The 10,603-nt window shown below is 43.5% G+C and overlaps 1 protein-coding gene across 10 annotated transcripts in view; it reads left to right on the top strand.

The window, feature by feature from the left end:
* The first annotated feature begins 2,289 nt into the window (after positions 1–2,289).
* NRP1 (neuropilin 1) overlaps positions 2,290–10,603 on the top strand; it is a 176,529-nt gene continuing 168,215 nt past the window's right edge. For 3 of the 10 annotated variants that reach the window (XM_072651973.1, XM_072651969.1, XM_072651972.1), the window contains exons 1-3: positions 3,856–4,026; positions 4,200–4,811; positions 8,252–8,426. In XM_072651973.1, the coding sequence (XP_072508074.1) occupies positions 4,742–4,811; positions 8,252–8,426 (245 nt within the window). In that variant the 5' untranslated portion in view covers positions 3,856–4,026; positions 4,200–4,741. Of the gene's footprint in view, positions 2,369–3,598; positions 3,790–3,853; positions 4,027–4,199; positions 4,812–8,251; positions 8,427–10,603 lie in introns of those variants that run through there. The other 7 variants (XM_072651974.1, XM_072651971.1, XM_072651966.1 and 4 more) reach the window with 6 other exon arrangements.

Below are 10,603 nucleotides of genomic sequence, written 5' to 3'. Positions count from 1 at the left end.
TTTCTAAATTGTCATTCATATATTTTTTCACCTAATGATTTTTAAATTTAATTGCTTAATGATTTTCATATTGTCTAATATGATTTTAATTTCACTTAATTTCCTTTAATGATTTTTGTTTTAAAATTCACTCAGAGAAACTTCATAACTTAGACTCTAAATACATTAATACAGAACAATGAGATTAGATCCCTTGTCCTCAGGGAACCTTCTTATTGACTCAGACTAGGTGCAACATTTAAAGTTGGACATTGATACTATGTGACTTCTCATATATCCCCTTACTGAAAAGTCACTTGTATGGCACTGACTTAAAAATGCATATTGTTGGGTTTTTCTCCAATATTATGTTCCTTTTTCAAAGATCTGACTTGAGCTATCATGAAGGATTGTTTATTTTTTCCTTCCCCTGCTGCTATTTAAAATGGAGATGGATAGCTGTAAATAGGGTCCTGCATGCTTTCTTTGTAAATTACATTATTTATATGGTAGTGCCACTTAATATGATTGCCATTCTACCTAAAATGGAATAAATTTTAATTGCAGTTCACCTTTAATTATGTTTTTGGTGTTTAATTTTTTAAAGTTACCCATTCTTCTGAGTATTAATTGTATTCTGCGTTGAGTCTTTTCAATATTAAATGTGTCTGGGTGTTTACAGTCTTTCACTGAATTCTAAAATGTCGACTTGATTTTCCATATTGCTTCAACCCAAAATTATTTGATAAAGTTGAGTGGTCAAAATGGCCTTCTGGGGACAGTGGATCTAAACTAATTTCTGACAAATTGATAAGATGATGGAAGATATTGAGCTTTTACCACACAGTATTCATTAAAAAAAAAAAAAAGCCCACTGATTCCAGCTTGGCTCAGTGGGATCAAAGCCAGCTTCTGGGGCCTGAGTAGCTTCTGGGAGCGTCAATGAAACTGGATATTGCTGATTCAAGGACCAAGCCCTGGCTCAATGAAATGAAAATGCTAGTGGGTGAATGCTTAATTCAACGAAACTGGGTCTGACCAGGTCAGAATATTGGCTGGACTTAAGCTTGAATGAGGTGTTCATCAGCCCAAACTCAGGATCAGGTGAGACCTTAAAATAATGCTAACCTAGGGAAAACTGCTAAATACCTCAAGGGTCTCTCCCTTATTCTCTTATGGACGTCAATCTCTCCTCCCTCTACCCACTACTCCTGTGCTCCCCTCCCCACCTCTTTCTGAAGCTTGTAGAAATCTCTGATTGGTTTTTTACAGCAGTACTGGTGGTGTCAGAAAAGAGGTAATAAGCAAGTAGTTTTCTCTGGATCAGCCCCCATGCAGGCGTTCGGGGAAATCAAGGCGAGGCTGGAACAAAAACCAGCAGCCAGGCCGGCTAAAACTAGGCAAATTGTGGGAGGATTTAGGGGTTGGACATAGGGGGAATAATAGGACTCGGAAATCAGGATTTATTCATCTTGCAGAGCTAATTTTTTTTAAGGTGGTTGAAGAAAGAAGTTGGCAAATGCCCATAGCTGGTGAGAAGGAAAAGCGAACAGTTTACATTGAACAGTTCTGCCAGGGGGTCCTTGGGGGTAGGGTGGCATAGAAGGACATCTCAAATCTGATAGTTTGGGAGATGGATAACAGGAAGGCAGCACTCAGCAAGGAAAGAGAACTAGCACTTTTCTAAAAGCAGACAAAAAAAAAAAAACAGGAGAAAAATTATTCTTTGCGAGCCCCCTTGGCTTAGCCTTGAAAGCCTTGAAAGAGGAGGACTAGAGGGACGAACACAGGCTGAGCACACACGGAGCCGACTCCGGGATGTCCCCAGGACACTCCTACCGGTCCCACTGCCCAACTCTTTGTCAACCTGCCTGAACCCTCGGGTTGTTTTTCTACCTCTGCCTCTGAATGGGCGGTGGGAAGGGGGACGAGCAACCCCTCAGACCTTTGTGTTCCTGGCTGGCTCCATGTAGATTAGAAGCTGGATTGCAGTTACTAGGCTGGCTGGAGAGGGAAGGAGGAAGAGAGATGTTGAGACAAAAAGACAGGAAAGAACGCCAGCCCGGGATTCAGGGAGGGAGCCCTTCCCGCTCGTCGGTCAGATGGGCAAGGCTGCGTTATGCCTTGTTACAATACGCTACCGCACATCCCACCCTCGCCTGCTTAGCGCTGGCACCCTAGCCAGAGTCTAGCTTCCCTAGCAGCGCCTCCAGCGGCCTCCTTGAGGGAGGCGGGAGTAGGGGCGGATCTAAGGGCTGGAGACGGGCAAGGAGGCGTGCCAGGGGGCAGGGTTGGTCGGGGTCTCAGGTGAGGAGATTGGGTGAGAGGTACTCAGCAGGCGGCGCATGGGGAAAGGCTCCGGGGGAAGGGGAGACAGCAGGCAGTTTGGGTGAGTGCTTTGGGATGGGCTTGAGACTGACGCACCAGTCCATCCTCTAGCCCCGCAGGAGATAGACAAGCAGCGTGGAGACCCAGAACAGAGAGTACTTCTCTGGGCTCCACTATTTCGGGATTTGGAACCAACGCCCCTAACAGTGCTCTGGGAGGAGACGCGTGATTTCCCACTTGCTCTCTCTGCACTCCCTGGTTGTGTAGCCAGGATCCCGGGCTCCTTGTCTAGTCTCCTTTTCCAGTTCTCTGTAAATTGCCCTTGACAGATCTCTCTCTCTCTCGCGTGCCAAGTAGGAGTAAGTTCCGATTTCGGGGTGTGTCAATAAGCGCCAAACACTGGGGAAATGCCGTGACCTCACGGTTTCCAAAACATCCTGCTTCCGTGGCTATCCTCGGGGCAACTGTCTACCTAGAGTGCTTAATCCCTTGGTCTCCTCCTGTTTATTCCATGTGAAATGTTTTATCTGTTCTGGTGTACTGACGATCTTCAATAGCCGCTATCTGTGAAAGGAGCTAGGAAGAATCCTAGGGTGAGGGAACCAGGGACCAGTCAGTTGCTGGTCTGAACACCCCTCCCAAGAGGGACGAGAGTTGGGCGGGGGTGTGGGGGAGAGAGAAGCTAGAAGATCAGCCCCTACATGCTCCCTGCCTGTTGCTGGAAGGGTGCAGCGAAGCTCAGTAGAGGTGGACAAAGGTTCCTCCTCTCCTTCCCCTTGGGAATCTAGGGACACAGTAGGCTTGGTGCCTTTAAAATGGGAACCGAGGAGCACCTAGGCTCACAAGCAAAATGAACGGGTGGGGCTGGGCGACAGTTATATCTCGACTTGGATCCAGATCCCCTACTGTCCTTTCCCCTCCACCTTTGGGCTACAGGGCACCCGGGACTGGTGAACAATGGAGCGGGTGGGCAGCGCCCCGGGCACCGAGTTGTATAGCCTGAGTTACCCCCCCCCCCAAGCTGCTTGCTCAGACTCCCTGCCCTGGGTTGTCTCTTGAGGCAGATGGGCATCTTACGCTTAATCGATTTCACTTGGCTTTAAGTGGAACTGGCTGCCATCCCCCAGCCTGTCTGAAGGTGGGGAAGGCGCAGTCCACCTCTCCTCCAACCGACACTGGAGCTCCGGAGACCACTATGGGGGCTGGAGAGGTCAGGGAGGCAGGGGTGGGGGCTGGGACAGCTGCGCCTCTGCTGGCTTGGGTGCAGACAAACCCCTCTCCTCCTTCAGCAGTGGCAGCGGTGGCAACAGCAACAGCAGCAGCAGGCGACTTGTGAGTTGCAAGAACAAGCTGCCGCCTCCCGGGCGTTTGGCACTCCTGTCCTCCAGGATTTCGAGTCCCTCTCTCTGCGGCGGCTGCTGCTGCTACCCCAGGACTCCTCTCCCGGGTCCCTCCAACCCCGGAGCTAGCAGCATCCTACAGGCAGGTCACACGGAGGCCCTGCCTTGCTTTGCTAGCTGTGCCCTTCTTTTTCCACTGCCCAAGGAGAGACTGCCTACTAGTTGGCACCGAGACCCATTGCCCCTGGCGCCTTCCTTCCACACATACACCTCCTACGCTTAGAGAGCCCTAGCGGGGACTCAGAGACAGACGGACTGACGGAGAAAAACACTGAGGGAAACTTACTCTGCTGCCTGCCTCTTGTCAGGCGATTTACAGGCGAGCTTATCGGGGAAAGAGGGAGGGAGAAAGAGAGGAAAAGGGGAGAGGAGAGGAGGGGAGGGGAAGACGGAAGGAGAGAGGGAGGGGAAAAAGAGGCGGGTGTGCAGTTTGTGAAACTCCTCTCTGTCTCGGCTCATCATTTCAATTGCTTGCTTCTCTCCTTCCCGCAGACACCCACCGGACCTCCCCTGGGCGCGATCTCTTCAGTTTCAAGGGGGTCAAGAAAAAAAAGACACCGGATTTTTTTCCCCTCTTCTTTCCTTTTTGGAAATTGTCTTTAGGCTATCCGTGTCTCCCTTCTTCCTCCCTCCAACACCGAGACCTTCTCCACCCACCCGCACGTTGGGATTTTTTTTTTTTTTTTTTTTTTTTTTTTTTTTTTTTTTTTTTTGGAAATGGCCCGGGCAGCGGCTCTTGGAAGAGGAACAAGTGTGGGAAAAGAGAGAGGAAACCGGAGCTAAATGACAGGATGCAGGCGACTTGAGACACAAAAAGAGAAGCATTTCTCCCGGATCAAGGCAGTGTTCCGCTGCTGCTTGCTTTTCTCTAAGTCAGCCTGAAGGATTTTCAAGCTGCGGGAGGACTTGGGGCGGTCCAGGGAGTTTTTTCCCCCCCTTTCCCTTCTGCCCTCCCCCTTCTATTTGTCTCCTTCGTCCCCCTCCCCGAGTCTTTTTTTCTCTGCCTGAGGCTTTCCGCGTCCTGGCTGAGGAGAATGGATTGGGGGCTGCTCGTCCTGCACTGCGCCGCGCTCACGGTTGCCCTTACCAGCGCGGTTCGGAACGGTAAGTGACAGCAGCAGGCGGCGGGAGAGGAGCGTCTGACAGCCGCACGCACGCCGCTGGGCCCCGGGCTGGAGGGCGCAGGAACCCCGGGTGGGCGCTGCTCCGAGTGAGGACTCGCCTGCGCCTTCTAGCTGGGTGGGCACCTCGCCACAGCTGCTCGGGACGCGGGCACTCGCTAGCCTTCTCATGGCCTAAACGAAACTTTTTTGGAGGGGGGAGGAGAAGATGTTAAGCGTTTTACATCAAGAGGATTTCAGAACGTGTGTGTGTGTGTGTGTGTGTGTGTGTGTGTGTGTGTGTGTGTGTGTGTGTGTGTGTGTGTGTGTGTGTGTGTTTCCTCTCTGTTACAAAGCAAAATTGCCTACCTTACCAGATCAGCGCACCAATTATCGTAATAATGTTTCCTCCCAAAGGCAATTAGATGAGAATCCCTTTCAAAATTTTGATGGCTGCTGAAAGTTAATGAACGCTTTAAAGAGGAAACTTCCTAGGCTTCTTAGTATCCCAAATATCCAGCAGGCTCTGGTGTGTATCCGCAGGTATTGATGCGGGATGTGTGTTTTTCCGAGTGCTGCTAGTCATCTGTCCCCCAATCCTGTCATGAAAGTCTGGAGTTTGAATGAAAGTTCCAGTGTCAATAAAGGAATTTGATATCTACAGCGTAGGAGATGAGCTTATTTGAAAATCTCCACTGTTCAGTTTGATTTTAAAATCTCTTCGGGTTAAGTAAACGACAGAATATGTGGGCTATAAACAGGACCATGTAACATAAATAATATTTTAAAATGTAATCTGGCTCTGGGATTGTTTGCCTCCCACTTTAAAGTAGGTGAAGGCTGGGATGTGAAAATCTCTTTTCAGTTAAGCCTTCAGCAATTATTATTAACTAATTATCAAATATTTGCTTTTGCCTGACTTGGATTTCAATCAAAGTAATTAGAAGAAAAGAACATCCACTACTTATTGTGGTATATTGTTTTAATAAGAGACCACAAGTGGAGTGTTTTATACTGAGAGGAATTTAAATCAGGGTTTTATGATGGAAGTTAATCTCTCTAATATGTTTTCAGGAGGCTGTGTGATTTAAGCAATAGATTCCCCCCTCCGCAACCACCGTGTTCTCGCAAATATGCTAGGAAGGTAAAAATGTGTGAATGTTAATTTGTGACTTATTAATGAACTCCAGTTGGTGGTATCTTTCTGAACTCTCATAGCAAGGGTATGGGGGGGGGGGGGTAAGATAATCCCCTCTTCCATTTGAATGAGTTCAACTGACCAGTACTTGGAAATTAACAGCCTTCCCCCCCACCTCATTCATGGCAGACTTTGTATGTATGGTGAGAGAAGTGCACCAATAGGGGATTTGAAATCAAATGCAAAAGGTTGTAGAAAATTACATAGCAACTACGATGTCATATTTCTTCAAATGCTTAGCAGGAGTAATGGGGACTGGTAAAGAAACAGAGATGCAGCCACTCATTCAGTTAGAGTTTGAAAAAAAAAAAAGCTCCAGCAGCAGTGGAGTCACCAAGGCCACCCTCTTTAACTTATCAGAGCTTCTAAAGCCATGTCCACCTCCTCCCAAATGCCAGTGCCTGCTAAATTAATTCATTAACCTTATTTAGGACTAATGGTCCTGAGTCATTAGAAACTGCTCTTTCTTAATCAACTGTTAGAGAGATTTAACAGAGCCAGAGAGTCTAGCAGTCCAGTTATCTTATTATACTGTCACTTTCTCAGAAGTCATAGATTAAAGAGCATTGGTGGTACCGAGCCCACCTAATCGTCTTCTGAAGGGACTCTTGTCAAGTGACTAGGAGCAGAGCTGTTTTATTTCACTCTTTTAACAGATGCCAGATTCTGCCATGTTGTTTGCACAGAGCTGGAGGAGACTTAATGAGACGGGGTCACTTTCCAAGTTCTCTGCAAATTTAGAATAATGCAAGCCTCTCAGTAAAATCACATAACAGAGTCCAATATGATCATTAGCTGAGATGTTGAACTCCAGAGGCAACATCGCTTGGTCTTGGCAAGCACAAGGCTTTTAAAAGCCAAAAAAAAGAGGAGAAACCAACATAAGTCTACTCTAGTCCAAGAAACATGGTTAGAAACATCTAGTGGTTGAGAAAACAATAGAATTTGTATTGTCTTCTTTCTCTCTAATTTATGGGAAATGATTTCTGTAATGCATGTAGCTTTATGCATTTTTGATATGCATTTCATCTTTCATTTCCATTTGACCTGGTTTTCCTGTAATAAAATTCTGTACATTTATAAATTCATGCTGAGAGCAAAGAATGCCATTCTCTTTCCACAGGGAATCTATTAGATGCTATATTCAAATCTGTATATACCATTACTGAAAAGTTGTGATTGATAGGCTTATATATTTCACTGGAGTCATACCTGTTCTTCTTTCCATAGTTTATGTACAGATTTTTTTTTATTACTAAAAATTAAGCATCAGTAAATGTGGCAGCCTTTCAAACTGAAGCTCTCCAGTATGAAATCCATCATAAAAAAGTGACAATGAAAATCGACACTGAACAATAAAGCAGCCTCAGAGACTGGTTTATTTAGCTCTTGGCGATCAAACCAACATTTGGCTTTTGGAAATGATGAGTCTCAAAACCATTAAACCCACCTTTCCCAGGATGTTAGGCTGTGCCTTACCATATGGGGCACCTCTACTTCCTGACATTGACTGTCCAACAGTTAGGTAATTAGAAATAAAGCTGTGTGATTATTTATTTTTCTTTCTGCACCATTACTTTGATCTAGTCTCCAGGCATGAGCAACTTTACTCAGAGAAATAATGCAGAATTATTTCTGGTTCACTAAAAACACTTTGTTCTCTGCTCAGTCTGCGTTTCAAGAACAGGGATAGCTTGAAAGTACTGAGATTTATGAACTGATAAAACAAAAGAAGGCTTGGCTTCAAGCAAGGTCTATGAAGACGGTCCCCAATGACCAATGACACAGACCAGGCTTATCATCAAAAAGCCACACAGGGGGTCAAACTACATCTCCTAGTCACCTTCCACTTAGAACTTGTTACTTAATAAGATTACACTTCTTGGAGATAATTAAGTCTAGCAGAAGCCCCCTAGGGACCGTGTTAACATCAATTGAGGGGATTTAATGTTTTTAATGCTAGAAGATCTTTTTTCTTGGGAGAGAACTTTGAAAAAAATTCCCCTTTGGAGTACCAATGGTGTTTTCAAAGGAAGCTGTGCAAATGCTTGGGAGATCAAATGACGATCTTGTTAGAACTATTTCTGACAACAACACTTGAAGAACCTGGGGGGAAAGTCACCAGAAAGTTTCCCTGAAAAAAAGTTCTGGAAAGTTTAACCACTGATAAATTGTCAAGAAAGCTGAACTGTCAAACTATCATTTGTAAAGAAAAGATGAACTAAAGCCTGCTATTTTCATTTCAGGTAAATGTGGTGATAATATAAAAATTGTAAGTCCTGGGTACCTTACGTCTCCTGGCTATCCTCATTCTTATCACCCAAGTGAAAAATGTGAGTGGCTGATTCAGGCTCCAGATCCATACCAGAGAATTATGATCAACTTCAACCCTCACTTTGATTTGGAAGACAGAGATTGCAAGTAAGTCCCGCTTATCTGAACAGGGCACTATGGCACCATCTAGTGGTCAGAAATGTCTACGGGGAGAGCCAAAGTAGAACGGGAGAAAAGGGAAAAACCAGCTGATGTGTGCAAGATGGGTTATAAATGAATAAAGAAGCATCTGAAGCCAGACTAGATCATGTGTTGGTGGTATAAGATGTTAAGGTTATCTTTAGTGATGTCTGAGCCTCAAATCACGCAAGACCATCTTTGATTTCGTATTCTCTTTGTCTCCTTTTTCTCTAATGTAGGAAGGAGCCTGTTAATTTTTGTTGTTTCAGTTTTCATTGTTTCAGTCATTTTTTTTCTTGAAAGGGTATGAGAATAGTAAATAAAATCTCTGGCTAGCATTTTAATGAAAAATTGCAAGGCACTAAAATTTATAGCAACCACAAACGGCGAGGTCAGACATTTTTAGCAAATCTATGGAACATTTTACTATTTAAGAACTATATTCATCTTATTCATGCTTGACATGGGAAACCATAAATTGTATTGGATGACAATAAGTCACATAGTGGCAAAAATAGGATAAGTGAATTTTCTGGGAGAGTAAATAATGGCTTTTTATGAAGACATTCTAAAAATCAGTGTCTAAGTGAGAAGAATGATTAAATTGGTGTCTCACATATGGGACAGTGTCTTTTCCCTGTTTCAGGAAAGGGTAGAATTTTAAGTGCCTTGATTTAGTTTTTCTGTTAATTTGTTAATGGGTATAATCATGCCTGACTTCATTATTACAATAAAAGGCATTTCCACATACAGGTATGATTAAAAACCACTTGACTTATTAGGAAGATATATGTAAATATAATTTCTTTGTGATAATAACCTAAGTCATCTTTTCTGCTTTTTGGTTTATGTTTGCCTTATCTGCTATAGAGCAACTCAAGGGGAGGTATGCTTTGAATATGGTTAAATACTGCATTCAGTTCAATTTAGTGTTTGTTTATCTACTGTGTATACTTAGCGGTCCTCCTGTCTGTCTTACTCACATCATTATATGCTCTAGTCTTACCTACACTCTTGTGTCTACTCTCCAGAAGTGCTGAATTGGTATTCATATCAGTCATTTGTGGAATTCAGGCATAGAAATCTTTTTATCAAGGGAGGGAGAAAACTATTTAGGTGTCAAGTCTGTAATGTTTCTTGGGGAATGACAGTCTCCTCAGGTTTAAAGAACAGTCTCTCTCACTTATAATGTGATGTATGCAGCCACTTCAATAAAAAAAAAATCCTTCTTATTATTAAGTAAATTCTGTACTTTGTTCTTGCACACAGAGGACCTTTTCTTTTAAAAAGATTAATGCTACAAATTATGATATTATATAAAATATATAAACATTCATACCAATAGGATTTTTCCAACCATTTGCAGAGTTATTTTAGTAAATATATCATTATAGGGCAGCATGGGGGGGAAAGGAAGTATTCGGTTTAATCCAATATTCTGCTTCATGGAGAGTTATTGTAAATACATAGAAGGGTAAAAATTATCAAAGAATTAAAATGTAAGAAAATGTACTATAAATAACATTCATCTTTACATGATGATCCATAAACACCACAAGGATCATAGATTTAGAACTAGAAGGGACCTTAGAGAATATGGAGTCTTATCATTCCCTCTTCCTGCCACCATTTTCCAAATGAGCAAACCGAAATTGAGAAAGGTTAAATGACTGACCCAAAGCCACACAGCTGGAATTTAACCCTAAGTTTCCTGACTCCACTTCCAATTCTATCCTCCATACCGCATTGCCTCTTGCTTCAGTATATTGCCTGAACTTCAGTTAGATAATTCATAAACATTACAGTATACATGTCTAGAAAAATCAGTTCATAGAGAGTTTTGCTGATCAGAATTCCAGACAACAGAGAATTTGCTATACTTTGCTGTGCCGGGTGAATTTGTAGTGCTTGTCACCTAGACAACCTGAATACCTAGTCTCCAACTTATTTGGTTGCTTCTTAATGGCCATACCCCAATAGCATCCTTTTTGCATCTTGTATAATCATATTATGCTAGTAAGTAAAGTACTTTTGGACTTGAGTCTAAATTATTTCCTATTTCTTGATCTGTAAATTATTAGCATATGTATATATAATACAGGAATTCTAAGGAGTTTCCACTTTGTTTGAAGTTTCAACATTGG

This window comes from Notamacropus eugenii, chromosome 3 (genome assembly GCF_028372415.1).
Source record: "Notamacropus eugenii isolate mMacEug1 chromosome 3, mMacEug1.pri_v2, whole genome shotgun sequence".
Taxonomy (NCBI): domain Eukaryota; kingdom Metazoa; phylum Chordata; class Mammalia; order Diprotodontia; family Macropodidae; genus Notamacropus; species Notamacropus eugenii.
The sequence above is the reverse complement of the archived record's forward strand: the minus strand, read 5'-3'. Positions and strand labels throughout refer to the sequence as shown.